The 14,703-nt window shown below is 50.0% G+C and overlaps 1 protein-coding gene across 2 annotated transcripts in view; it reads left to right on the forward strand.

Annotated features, from left to right (window-relative positions):
• Scara5 (scavenger receptor class A member 5) overlaps positions 1–11,443 on the forward strand; it is a 95,454-nt gene extending 84,011 nt beyond the window's left edge. For both annotated transcript variants that reach the window (XM_085698659.2, XM_048421974.3), the window contains exons 8-9: positions 4,036–4,230; positions 9,354–11,443. In XM_085698659.2, coding sequence (XP_085554785.1) covers positions 4,036–4,230; positions 9,354–9,490 — 332 coding nt within the window. In that variant the 3' untranslated portion in view covers positions 9,491–11,443. The remainder of the gene's footprint in view (positions 1–4,035; positions 4,231–9,353) is intronic.
• Positions 11,444–14,703: the final 3,260 nt, after the last annotated feature.

Raw genomic sequence — 14,703 nt, forward strand, 5'->3', positions numbered from 1 at the left:
CTGCTAAATAAAGCAAACCTCTGCTCACAATGGGAGTTCTCCAAGGCAACCCTTGGGTGGGTGTGGCCTTGCTCCTTGTTTCTGGGAGTCATCTGAGTCACTTTAGATAATGGGTCTGGGAAAAGGCCCATCATGTTGGCAAGTCTCGTACAGTCTGGAATGAAGGGGCGATCGGAACCCAAGGCGGCTCTGGGCCACCGCCCGAAGTAAGGGGTCAGCTTGTCTAGTGTCTCATCTCAGACATGGCTTAGGGATGCCAATTCCTGATTCTCAGACTTGTTGCTCCTTCCTCCAATTCCCCCTCTCCACAGTTCCCAGCTCATATTCTTGAGAGATTCTAAGTGATTCTGGAATTTTCATTACAGTGGCTTGGACAGATGTTCCGAGCTAAACCTTCCTTCTGGACCTTTCCCACATAGAAGGAAGTGCCACGGGCTGTGGGAACAGCACACTCCTTGAGCATTTTATCAGATGTCGCAGCCTTACCACATTAATTGGCAAAGTCAAACTAGCACTGGTGGCAAGGTACTGAGCAGATCCAAACATCACTCACTATTGCCACAGGGAAAAGCTTTTAGCACAAAGTGAATTCTCTATTGATTTGGACAGCGGTGACAAGCACTAAAGGCAAGAGGGGCCAAGAAGGAGGTGCAGGGCTTGGCAGGGCCGGGAGAGGGGAGTTACAAAAGGAAGGAAGTTGAGTAGTGCAAGCAGCCAATATGGGCTTGGTAACTGATGGTTATCAAAGTAGGCAGCTCTTGTTGGAAAGATGCTGAACACAGAGATCTTGCCCTTAGGGCTCGCCTGGGAGAGCGTGAGGCTGCTTCAGGAACTTACTGTGGCTCTGACGGCGCCTTCAAGCAGGGTTGCAGTGCTTCTGGGGCATTGACTTTGAGTTGTTGGAAATGATATCTTTGTCTTCTTGAAGTCCTCTTAGGGCAAATTTGAAGTGCAGTTAGAAGCAGGCTTCAAAGGGGCCTGGCTTGGCTTTTGCCAAGAAGAGACCTTTTACCATTGATTCTCTCGTCAGGCTGGGATATGGCAGTGGCGGTGAAGGAGTGAGGCAGAGAGGGTCTCATGTATCAGATCCAAAAGAATACTAGCTGCGTGCCCTGGTGGACCCTGCCCATCCAGCTCCTTCCCCGGACATGCTCCTCTCCTCCCTACCTGGGCTGCTGCCTCAGAGGCACAGCTACCGTGCTCAACAGGGCATGGCCTAGGACTGCCTCCTAGCACCGCATCCAGAAATGATGGGATCATACACCCGTGTCCCTGTTTCTAGCTTGCTGGGCCCTGGATATTAAGACAAGTACAAGAGGGCTGGAGAGATGGCTCAGTGGTTAAGAGCACTGGCTGCTCTTCCAGAGGTCCTGAGTTCAATTCCCAGCAACTACATGGTGGCTCACAGCCATCTATAATGAGATCTGGTGCCCTCTTCTGGCCCGCACGCACACATGGAAGGAATGTTGTATACATCATCATCATCATCATCATCATCATCATAATGATAATAATAATAATAATAAAAAGATGAGTACAAGAGAGAGAAAGGAGTCGTGAGGTACTCAGATGGGCTTACTCATGAAGATATGTATCCACCCATGCAGCCTTGGCCATCAGACCTGTTTAGTACTCAGTGCTTGGGCATCCAGAACTGTCACAGCAGGGGAAGTAGGGTAAACACATATAGCCTGAGGTTGAGAGCTTCCTGGAGCAACCTCTAGTGGAGCCCTCTGCTCATAGGGAGGAGTACCAGCCCCGCCTTGGACCTCCAGAGTTAACTGTCACCAGCTTCCCTTGGTGGGATGGCCCAGTGCTGGGAGTGAAGAAAAGCGGTGCTTTGGGAAGAGGGAGGCCTGGCCTCCCAGAAAGAACTGCTCCCTCGGCCTCAGTTTCCTCATCTCTGCATGGGAGTGGGGGTGGCCGGGGCATCCCTGAGTCCACTAGAACAGAAGGGGAAAGAACTGAAATTCAGTCCTGTGGTCATCTTGGTATCTCAGCTAAGCTTGAAAGGTGGAGGCTACAGAGGGAGAGCTCCACCCAAGAGCTGTTAACTGCAGGTTGGGGACAAGCTGTCAAGTTAAGATCATGTCCCTTGTCTATGTGTTTCAGATGAGGAACAATTGCTTAAGCAACTGGGGTTTTCCGGCTATGGAACAGCACGGCAGGGAAGCCATGGTGGGGATTGCATGGTGGCCAGAGAGTAAAGCAAGCTGGTCACAGTGCCATCTGAAAGCAGAAAGCAAACAGGACATTAGGCCAGGCTTGTTTCCCATTACCTCCCAAGAGTCCAAAACTTTCCGAAGAGTCCCGCCAGCTTGGGACCTTCAGACTCAGTAGCCTGCAGGAACAATCTGCAGTTAAACCATCACACTGACTGAGGCTGCTTCTCAGGCACCAGATCTGGCTAAGTGGAGGCTGATCTATTAAAGATGGGGCAGGAGCATTTCTGGATTATGGGTGATTGTTTAATAGGCAAACTCTAGCTGGGGAAGAAACTGCTGGGAATAAGCCGGGTTGAAATCCTCTACCCAGAGAAAACCTAAATTTCTAAGTGAGACATGACATTCTACCTGGGCTAGAGACAGACTCTCGGCGGAAAGCTTGGTGACTCCCCAGATACACTGATGGAAGTCGTCTTAACACTGTAGCTTCCATGTTCCTTTTCAGAGCCCAGGAGGTCAAGGATGTTGAGGGAACTACCTCTAGACCCGAGTCCCTGAGTTGGGGCAGTCTGTACCTTACCGGGAAAACCTCAATGTTATGTCTCTCTTGTTCATCCTTCAAGGTGGCATCTCACCTCATTCTACCCACTTTCTTGTCTGCACTTCTAAGATGATGCCTTCCACACCCACTGCTCCCATCTTCTGTCTCTAGCTATACACCTAACACCCCTTGGAAATACATATATCGAGACAGGTTCTTAGCACGTAGCCCAGGCTGACCTATGGACTAATGATGCTCCTACTTCAGCCTCCCAAGTGCTGGAATTAGAGATGGATGCCAAGACACCTGGCTTTATTGCTTGTTTCCTAGGTGTCCGTCAGTCTCTCCGACCCCGCTCCAGCGTCAGCTCCATAAAGGCACATCCTTTACTCAAGGGTGTGTCCACTGTGTTCTAACAGATGCTTGGTCATTCATTCGGCTGCATGAGTTAGGGAACAGAATGAGACCAGTCTAGACAAAGTGAAGAGACTAAGTCAAGGGCTCCCTGAACATCAGCCCCACCCCCTTGTCACGGTCCAGCTTTTGCTCTTGCTCTCACCTGATCCTCGAGGTTGCCTGGCTTGCGACCTCTGACCTCACACAGGCTTCTGTTCTCAGCCTCATTGCATAGGATGATACACGCACTCTCAAGTGACCTGGAGTTGACAGAGGCAAGGCAGGTCTGGGGAAACCTGTAGACAGTCTGAGGTCAAGCCTCAGGCAGGAGTCGCACCTGACTTTTGCTGTCATTGGTTCCCCTTACAGTCCCCAGGTAGTTTCCCTGGTCACATGTAGCCTCTGAGTTCCACCTTCCCACCACAGTTTCCTCTTCAAGGTTCCCCTGTTCTCCCATTACACACCCCCTCCCCCCACACACACACCGTGTCCCTCTTGAGTGCTGGTGGGAGCTGGGTTTTCAGTCACTCTCAGAGGTGGCTAGCTGTCTGATCCACGAAATGAATAGAAACTGTCTGATTCAGGGAGTTAAAACTCCCTCAATACTGAGAAGAGATTTTTGGAGTCAATTCTGCTATACACTTAAACTCTGTTTTAGAAATTAGTTGGCAAGAAGAGAGCTGTCAAAGACCAAGACTAAAGAGTGCATGGTGGCATACAGCCATAATCCGAGCATTTGGAGGGGCAGCAGGGCTACATGAGACCCTGTCTCGAAACAAACCAAACAGACAGAAAAAGGAGAAATAACACACTGTGACCTTGTGTCTTTAGCCCTAGCTCTCTCTTCCCTGTATGGAAGCAGGGTCACCGACAAGGCCTGTGTGGGGTCCTGGAGTGTCCAGAGATAGGTAGTCATGGTGACTCTCTTGGCAGATGGTGTGGATTTCACAATGATTCGCCTGGTGAATGGCTCTGGGCCACACGAGGGCCGAGTGGAGGTGTTCCATGAGCGTCGCTGGGGCACGGTGTGTGACGATGGCTGGGACAAGAAGGATGGGACTGTCGTGTGCCGCATGCTGGGCTTCCGTGGCGTTGAGGAGGTGTACCGGACAGCTCGCTTCGGGCAAGGTAAGGTACAGGTTAGGTGACGGGGAAGAGATGGAAGGATTCCAGGCCTGGCCTTTTCCCACCAAAGCCTGTATCACCTTCATGTGATCTAGCCAACTGTGCGCTGGGGCCCCATCCCTCACTCCTGTTCTCAGGACACACCTCATACTGACAAATGCTTTCTTTAAACACAGAGAAACTTGGGTGAACTCGAATCAAAAACAATAGTTCCCAGTGCATGGATCCGATCTTTTGCCCATTTCATTCTGTGTTCCCTGTTCCTGAGCTGTGTGCACTTGGGCCTGGCCTCTCTCCATTCTGCATCTTGGTGTGCTTGCCTGGGAAAGGGGCTTGCAGACTCTGGGATGCTTTCCAGCCTAGGCCCCTGGGATCTAAGATGTTGCCGCTCAACTGCCATAAACACCTGTTTTCCCGTGAGCAGGGGACCAGGATTTGAGCTGATCGGATCACATCAGCTGTTGGTGACCTGACAGAGTGGCAGATGCCCACCAGAGGGGCTTGGAGGGGGTGTGAGGTACCAGGCAGGCCCACCATCTTGCTCAAGGCTTAAGGTGTCCATTCCTCTGAGCTAAAATAGTTACAGGGACTCATAGTGTAGCCTGAGGAGAGAGGGTGGGTGGCTTGTCCTCTGCTAAGTGGATTGTCCCTGAAGGTCCCCACTCCTCACAACTGCCTAGCTTCTCATCCCGTGATAGACTGCTGCAGTTCTAGCTCTGGAAGCTGTCTGCAGAGTCCCGTGGCGCTTGGTGCCCCCTGATGAGTGACCACCAGTTCAACACTCCTGTATCTTGAGCTCTCTACTTTCCTCCTCCTCCTCCCCAACCCCTCCTTACTCTACGCAGGCTGTCCCTGGAGCTCATCTCTACACCTGGGGCTTCAGTCATGACCGGGCTCATTCTCTCTGCCCTGGAATAGGCCCCTGAGCCTCAGGCCCTTCGGTGTCCAGACCGCTCCACTTAGACACTTTCACGCACCTGTCAAATGAGCCACACTTTCTTGCCATCAGATCCTTACCTCTATCAGGGCCTATAGCACCGTCCTATGTTAGACTCCATCTAAACCAGGCCCTGAGCACATCCACCCCAGCACCAACTCCCTGTCTGTTCCATCCTCAAGTCTTACAGAGTCAACCAGTGTCTACCTGTCCAGGGTCTTTAGAACTGCCTCCTCTGCTTCCTCCTGACCACCCCACCTTAGACAGTGTTCCTAAGCTCAGAGGGATGCTTAGGGTGAAAACCGGAGTCAGACTCCTGTGCTTGAATCCACTGACATCCTTGAGCAGGTTCCTTAACCTGTCCGTGCATCTTCTCTTTCTCTTTTAAGGACGGGCTGCCGGGGTAGACGGGGTTGTGTGTGCGGACCTCTTAGCATGGTGCCTGCACCATTGCGCGTCTCTTGTCACTGTTCTGTTGAGTGAAGATGGCTGTTGGTCCAAGGGACCTGATAGGAGCTCTGAACTTTTGTTCACCACTCTCATTTGTGCTGTCTCACCACAACGTGCAAGTTAGTTCGTGGGCCTGCCTTCTCTAGCTGCCAGCCATCTGCCTAAGATGAGTGGGTGCCTGTGTTAGCCCAGTTCTGACTCTTCAGTGGCCCTGTATTGCTCTTGGGATCAGATTAGCTTCCTTTAGCTCAGCAACAAAATCCTTCTTTTTAATCCCTCCCCCTAATTGTTCTTTGAGACAGCCTCACAAAACAGCTCAGGCCGACCTTGGGCTCACTGTGTGGCTCGGGCTACTCTCTAAGAGGCAGTCCTTCTTCTCCTCCCCCAGGTGAAGGAATTTCAAGTATGCACCCCTACTACCAAGACCTCTCTGATCAAAGCCCTTCCTAAGCCACCTCCTACCACTCCCCAGTTGTCACAGGGTGCTTCTATATACTGTGCTTCTCAGAGGCACCTAATGCTATCTCCTACCAGCCTGTCTCTGTGTTACCTTTCCCCATCAGCTCTAAAAGTCAGCTCAGTTTTTGTCTCCTGGAAGGAACTTTCCAAGCCCTCTAATGCCTCCTCAGCTCATGATGAACACATGCTTTAACTCCTGTGGCATACTCTGCATGGCTCTGTCACCCACGTTGTTCACTGCTTTAATCTAAACACCCAGAAGAGCACCGAATAGAGGGGAGACCCCTGGATTATTTGTTTGGTGAATGAATGGTCACCTTCAACCTAGTGCTCCATGAGACCAGCCTGGACTGCGTCTCAATCTCACCCCATGGTAAAAAGCACCATTGCTTTGTGTTCTGTACACCAGGAGGCTCTGTGCTGAGCCCTTTGGCCCTGGAACTTTATTGTGCACCTCAAGAGACACAACCAGGGTGGAGTCGGCCTAGCCTGTGCAGGGCTCCTCAGACCTACATAGATCCCTGGATCACCCAGGGCAAGATAAAGCCCTAACAAGTCTCCAGGCTGGTCCTGGGACCTCACCTTGTGTAGCCAGAGGTGATGATGAGTACCTGGCGTCTTCAGAGCACTGGCTTCTGAGACATGGACTGGGGGAACACAGATGTCCGCTGCTTCCTTAGCAGTGCCCCGCGCCTGTCAGAGCTGCAGTTTGGGGGCTGCTCTTGAGGTGACCCTGCTCCAAGTGTATCGGCCTTCTTGAGGCTGGACACTGGCCAGTCCTGGCAGAGCTCCAGGCTGTGCTTCCAGTGTCCACATCCTGCACGCACATTTGGGATGGGCGGCCTTGGGCCCGTTCTTTATTTGTTAGTCCCCTTTATTCGCTTTGGGTGTGACTAATCCCGCAGAGCTCTGGGGCCTGCTGCCTTTTCCTGGGTAATTTGTGAAGTGATGCGCTTTCCAGGAGACGTTTAATCTGCAAGTTATTACTGGGCCTCACAGGGCTTTATTGTGTAAGAGCCAGATAAAGGCTCTGGTGAAGACAGGGCCCAAGCAGCCGGCGAAAGGAGGCCCCTCCCTACTCCTTGTCCTGTCCTGGATTCACTACATGGCAATCCTGTGATAGGGGACACTGAGCATCTCCATGGAACATGTCTAAGTGCTTAATTAATGAAGTTGGTTTCATCAAGAGCGCCATGGCTTAGTCAGTCCCTTGAGCTTCTCTGTAAAGCGATGTCGTGGGCGGGTCTGGGATGGGTGACAAAGTTGGAGGTTTTCACAGTCTCAAGGATTCCACCAAATAAAAAAAAAAAAAAAATGGAGGGATCATCTGGCTGTGGGGGAGGACACGGGATGGAGGTCAGCTGCAGGTCTAGTCCCTGAGCTACCTCTCCTATTGGCTACCATGGATACCAAAGCCCTTCCTGATACAGAAACATCTTGTTGATGCCGCGGGGTGACAAAGCCAGTGACACTGGAACCTGGGTTAAAACCTCCAACCCTGTGCTTTATGCTCCTCTGTTGTGTTCATTATTTTTTTTTATTACCATTGTGACTAAAATCCCATGCACAGACAACCCAAGGAAGGAAAGCCTGGTTTCAGAGAGTTGCAGCTCATCCTGGTAGGGAAGGCCTGGTGACAACTGCTCTTAGTGGTAGTGGGGAGGGAGCCCCTCTTGCATTCCAGTGCACTGGGAAACAGAGAAATCAGGCTGGAGCCAGGAGGTGCATATAACTTCCAGAACCTGGACTTCAGTGACCTACTTCCTTTTGCTAAATAGGCCCCACCTCTTAAAGGTTCCACAACCTCCCCAAACAGGGCCACCACAAAAAAACAAATGCTTAGAACAAGGCCCTGGGAGGGAGACACTTCCGATTCATACTATACTACACATCGTAGGACTAACCAATCAGGGTGCTGGGGCGAGTAGCAGTGCAGGTTTGCCCAGGATTCACAGGAAAAATCCCATATCCTGGAAGACTCCACCCACTAGGAAAACTAAGGTGTACCCCTGCCGTGGTGCTGAGCCCTGGGTTGAGGCATGCTGCATGGTGCGGCCTTGCGTTTGCTGCTGTCACCAGGGCTTACAAAGTAGCAGAGTTCAGCCTCTCTGAAAACACAGGTTCTGCCTTAGCAGGACAGGGTGGGACCCATAGTTCTGTATATCTTACAAGTTCTGGTGATACAAGTATTGACCATCCAGGGCCTCATTTTGGGTAGCAAAGCTACTGCTTCCATGGGAGTCATGATGTTAGTCATCCTTCTGGAAGGCCACCAGCATCTGGGACCAGGCATAGCCATCAATACAAAGAGCTCACCAGCACCACCACCCCCAGGCCCCTGCTGCCCAGCTCATCAGTAGGAGCCCAGGGTAAATCACACAGCTTGCTTCCTTCTCCTCCACAGGCAAGCCCTCTGTTCACTCTGGAAGGTTATTCCAGCTGCCCTAAACCCCGATATTCTAGAAAGATATCAATGCCACGTTCACACCATTTGGAGCTTGGATGCTATTCTGTGACAACCCATTAAAGTTCCAGGCTCTCCATGTGTGGTTACCTTCAGACCAGCAGACTGACCCATTCCTAGTTGCAAGTCTTAGGGACTCTGTATTAGAGGGACTAATCCAACGACTTAATATTTTGAGGATGTCTGACTATAATGTCAGATTTGGGGACCTTCTTTCTTTCTGGAACTATGGTCTGGGACTCCCAGAATGGGACCATTGTAGCAATGTTGATACTAAAAAAATCAGTTCCGGGCCATGGGTTAATCCAGGGTCTGTCTGACATTACCCTTCTGATTAGTCCTTGCCAAATTGTTCATTCATAAAAGCTTCAAGGTATTGGATCTCAGCGTCAGGGCGAGTCAGTCATTAAGGTGAATCTGGGCCTAGGTGGGTGGCAAGATTTGAGTTGGAAATTAGACCCTGCCTGTGACAAACTGTGTAATCTGCTCCCAATTGCTCTCTGAGCATAAGTGTTTCTTACCATCTACCCCAAAGTATAATGGTGAGGACTATAGAGGCTCCCATCTGTAAGAGGCCTGATGCATAGAAGATACAAACACCAATATCATCTCTTATTGCTGGTCCACCTATAGGAAGTTAAGCCTATAATAAAGATGTAATCTCAGTAGAGCAGAGAGGGAAGATGGCCTCTATTGGATTAGAGAGCGCCTGCGGGTACAAACAGGCCACGGTCATGTCATTTACAGGCATAGCCCCCCTTTTCCTTTCTGCCCCCAGAATCGCTGCTAAGGAGCTGTGTGCACCTCTCTTCCCAGGCACAGGGAAGATTTGGATGGATGACGTGAACTGCAAGGGGACCGAGAACTCCATTTTCCACTGCCAGTTCGCCAAATGGGGAGTGACAAACTGTGGGCACGCAGAGGATGCCGGGGTGACGTGTACCACCTTCTGAAAGTGGGCACAGCCCAAGGCCAACGCCCTGCCGCGACCACACTCCTGTGTCTCTGGGGTAGGAGGATTGCTTGGAGCCAATACCATGGCTCATGCCCAGTTCAGCACCACCCCCAACCCTGCCGCCAACAGGCCCTACTCTGGTTCCAAGGTGACCTGCTGTCACTGTCCTTCCAGACGACTGCTCCAAAGTGCTCAGCGGGACCTACGTTCTGTCTTTCCTTTCTACTGGGGTTTCTACATGGGAGGCCCTGGTCAGCTGAACCACCAATATGCTCAGCTATCTGAAGACTATTCATAGGCCTAGGGAATCTATGTTACAGACGATCTCTTGGTTACAGATGGATGCTGATATGATGTCACAGGCAAGAGCTGCAGTGGAGGCAGGAGGGGTTATGGGTCATTGGCTGTGCAGGTAATTCCTAAATTCCAGAGTTCCACCATCCATCTCCCCTGCACGTGAAACCCTTACTGACTCTGTTTTCCCACTTTTCCTCTGCTTCTTCACACTCTCTGTTAGTTTGAGGAAGGGGCAGAGGAGACATAAGAAAATTCCAGCTACGGGAAGAAGCCAGAAACCCTGCTGGAGCTGGGAAGAGATGGGAGTAACTACTGTGCTGTGCTACATTGTATCTTGGGTGCTGACATCACTTAACCACTTTGCTGTGTTAATAGAAGGCAATCAGGGCAGGACCCTGCCTCCAGGTAGTGCTCACCTGGCCCCTTCATCTGGCCTCCAAATTAGAAAACCAGGGATGAGCAAGACTAAGACAAGGATCCCCCATGAACCTTGGTGTACCCTTCATAGGCCCGAGCAACAAGCTTCGGCTGTAGACATTGGTTATTAGAAAGTTGTGTACTCCAGATATTATAGCAAGTGCGTATAAGATCAGACAGGATGGGTTTCGAAGTCAAACATCCACACAGGAGGGCTGACTTGGAGGGTAACATGGAAGCTATCCACAGTAACCTGAGGCCATCAGTCATTAGAGGCTGTGCTTCAGGGCAGTTGGTGACATTGTACCTTCCAGGCCTCTTTAAATATAACCCTGTGATCAGAGGGGAAACTGTCCTGATAAGTCCCCCAAGGGCAGGAAGAAGTGTGAATTCCCTCTAACCTTCCGTGGGAAATGAAGCCTGCGAGCCGCACTCCCCTCCTGGTTACAGGGAGAGCATGTTCTGCTATTGACACAAGGAGGAGATTGAACTAGATGGTACGTGTGTTCCAGAGCTGGGGGGCTAGGGTATAGCAATTGAGGGCAGACCTGCCTGGCTATAGCGGAGCCGCAGACATAGTCACATATCCCATGCATGAGGTGAGCGTTATCTGCTGGGAGCGAGGAAGACCTAGGTACCTCCGGGTGCAGTTCTCCCTAGAGATCCTGGCTGGCCACTAAGCCTAGATGTGATCTCGATCATTCTTGCTTGCAAGCTGTGTTACTCACTACTGTCCTCATGATCTGACCAACTGTTATGTTTACATAACATGCATGTACTCATGCATCTTCTTCCAGAGCCAATGTATGTATACCTGTATCGGCGTGGCGCTCCTTATTACCTAGCTCAGCACATCACAATGGCTATGTTTCAAAAGGTATACTAAAGGTCGTTGTCTTTATTTAGAAAAGAAAGATATTTTAAAAGTGCATAAATCTCACTTTGATAATTTCGGGAAAGAGCCCAGTTACCCCAGTGATGAAGACTTAGGTAACTTTCTCACTTGGTCTTTACATGGGGGGGGGGGGGAGATGACACAAGTTTGGTTTTATATCTGTAAAAGCAATGTTGAAAAGTATTTTAACCATAAAAATATAAGTCGACTAGTTTACAGACCTACCTAGGAGGACATGGAAATGACCGTGGACCGTATTTCAGGGACTAATGGAAACCAGGCCTAAAATACTTCAGACCTTTTGTAAGAAAGAATTTCAATAAAGCAAACGTTTGAAAAAGATGTCACTGACGAGTGGTCGAATTAGTCAGGGTTCTCTAGAGTCATAGAACTCATGGAATGAATCTCTCTCTCTTTCTCTCTCTCTCTCTCTCTCTCTCTCTCTCTCTCTCTCTCGTGTGTGTGTGTGTGTGTGTGTGTGTGTGTGTGTGTGTGTGCGCGCGCGCCTGTGTGTATGGGAATTTACTGGAATGATTTCCAGGCTGCAGTCCACCAATGGCTAGTTATGAATGGAAAGTCCAAGAATCATATAGCTGCTCAGTCCCACGAGGCTGGGTGTCTCAGCTGGTCTGCTAGGATTTCGAAGAAGGAATGAATGGGCTGACGGAGGTGAGGGCAAGCAGGCTAAGAACACCCTGCCTTCTTCCAGTGTTCTTATAGAGCAGAGCATTCCAACAGAAGATGTGGTCCAGATTAAAGGTGTGCCTTCCAACCTCCAAGGTCTGGATTAAAGGCGTGTCCTCAGGCCTCAAGGTCCAGATCATGAATGTGCCCTCCATTTCTCTGTTATAGCTCATTCCAGATACAGTCAAGTTGGCAACCAGGAGTAGACATCACAGTGGTCCATCTTATTCTTTTCCATGAAGACCCAGGGAGTGTGAAGGATGGTAAAGGCATCTGATTATTCTCCAGCGGGGTGGGGGTGGGGGGTTGATAACATGTATGGTACATTAGGAGACTCCTCAGTGCTTCCAGAAGATACTCAACACACATTGGCCAGACTGATAGGACATGTAGTCTGTTTTCTGTTGCTGTAACAGAATGTCTGAGAAGAGGTAGCAGCCACAATTAGCTGCTTCGACTCACCAGAGAAGGAAGATGACACGTGGGGTCTGTGCCACAGAAACCACGTGTGGAGACGGGCTTGTTTTAGAACAAACTAGGAACGGCATCATTAAACTAGTCCTGTGACTTCTGGGGAGAAAGGCACTCACCCATCCATGAGGACTCCACCCATTACCCAGACACCCCGCCAAACTGGCATGTTGAGGAATCAAGGTTCCAACACATGCATGTGGGGGACACACTCAAATCACAGCAGAACCATGGTGTTTCAGCCCCATTTGGTGGTCACCAAACAGAACAGCCCTCAGGACCCATTCATGACAGGATGGTTTTGAAATTCACTTTATCTCTGTCAAAAGGAAGTATCCATGTTTGTGTCGACAAAGGAAAAGTGTCTCAGTTAGGGTTTTGTTGCTGTGAAGAGACACCATGACCACGGCCACTCTTATAAAGGGAAACACTTCACTGAAGCTGGCTGACAGTTCAGAGGTTTAGTCCATTATCTCATGGCAGAGATAGACAAGGTGCCGTAGCAGTAGTGGAGAATTCTACAGCTGGATTGGCAGGCTGCAGGAAGAGAGAAATCCCGGGTCTGGTTTGGGCTTCTGAAACCCCCAAGCTCACTCCCAGTGATCCACTTCCTCCAACAAGGCCACACCTACTCCAACAAGGCAGCATATCCTAATCTTTTCAAACTGTGCCGTTCCCTGTGCCGTTCCCTGTGAGCCTATGGGAGTCCTTTTCATCCAAACCACCACCAAAGGACACCTATGTTTTTCTTCTCACCTCTAGGACATGGGAGCATGCTTCCCTTGGGGTCCCATGGATGCTAAGGTGGTCCAGTTAGGTCCTGGGTGTGCAGTTCCTGGACTCTGTTGTCTAAAGATAGGCAGGCAGGAATGTTGTAGGCACAGAACCACCGTTCTGGCTAGCTTGTTTCCTTTAACTTAAACTAATCTGTTAAACTTAAACTTCATCTATGTTTTTCCTCAGGACTTTTTACCTTTCTTTCTGTATGTCCTAGTATGTACCTGATGGCTGGTGGCTGCTTGACTGGCCCGTCACATCTCCCTCTCTTTCTCCCTCATTCTCTTCTTCTTCTCCTCTTTCTTCTTCTTCTTCTTCTTCTTCTTCTTCTTCTTCTTCTTCTTCTTCTTCTTCTTCTTCTTCTTCTTCTTCTTCTTCTTCTTCTTCTTCTTCTTTTTTAAGATTTATTTATTATGCATACAGTGTTCTGTCTGTCTGCTTGCTGGCCAGAAGAGGGCACCAGATCTCATGAGCCACCATATGGTTGCTGGGAATTGAACTCAGGACCTCTGGAAGAGCAGGCAGTGCTCTTAACTTCTGAGCTATCTCTCCAGCCCCCTCCTCTCCCTTTCTTCTTCTTCTTCTTCTTCTTCTTCTTCTTCTTCTTCTTCTTCTTCTTCTTCTTCTTCTTCTTCTTCTTCTTCTTCTTCTTCTTTTTCTTCCTCCTCCTCCTCCTCCTCCTCCTCCTCCTCCTCCTCCTCCTTCTCTCTCTCTCTCTCTCTCTCTCTCTCTCTCTCTCTCTCTCTCTCCCTCTCCCCCCCCCCCCAGATTTCTCTTCCTACTTATTCTCTCCGCCCATCAGCTCCATCTATCCCTCTCCTGCCTAACTATTGGCCGTTCAGCCTTTTTATAAGACCAATCAGGTGCCTTAGGCAGATGAAGTGAAACAGCAACACAGCTTCACATAATTAAACAAATGTCTCACACCTTTACAAAGTTAAAGTAATAGTCCACAACATAGAAAAATGTAACACATCTTTGCCTAGTTAAAGTAATATTCCATGACACAGTCCTACCCAGATGTTCAGGGTGGCAGTTCAGGGAAGTCCTCACACCCTGAGTTTGCTCTGGGCTACTGCGGTGTGCTAAAACACAACAGATGTTTCTGGAAATCCATCAAGGAGCTACCCTTTCCTCCTCTTTCCAAAGGCCTGGGTGGTAACCTGCTTCCCTGAAGGTCAGTCCCAAGGCTCTCTACCCATTCTCCTTTAGCATTTGAAGAACTAAGCCACGGTGAGCAACAAGGAAATCATTTCAGTACAGATACAACAGGTTTAAACCAGACAAGATGTCCAAGTAGGCTATACAGCATCTGCTTGTGTTGTGGCCCCAGAGCACTAATAACACCTGGGTGGCCCCTCCCCCAGCTTGCTTGCCTCTCAGGTCCTTTACAGTACTCACCAGAGGCAATTTCCTCTTACCCCAGTTGTGTTCTCTGTGAACTGAGGTAGTACCTGCTCCCCTGAGGTCCGCCTGAGCTCCATTCCTGGAGACGTGATTGTGGTCCCGAGGCCAGGCCTCACACATCTGCAGTGGACAAAGGCAGACTCGCTGTCATGGGCACCATGAGAGCCTTCTCTCCTTGCAGAAGCTCGTGCCCATCCATGGGGAAGTGGCGTGGACACAGTTCTTACACCCTTGGTTTACGTATTCACTCATCATGAGCGGAC

The sequence above is a fragment of the Myodes glareolus genome, chromosome 12 (genome assembly GCF_982192425.1).
Source record: "Myodes glareolus chromosome 12, mMyoGla1.1, whole genome shotgun sequence".
Taxonomy (NCBI): Eukaryota; Metazoa; Chordata; class Mammalia; order Rodentia; family Cricetidae; genus Myodes; species Myodes glareolus.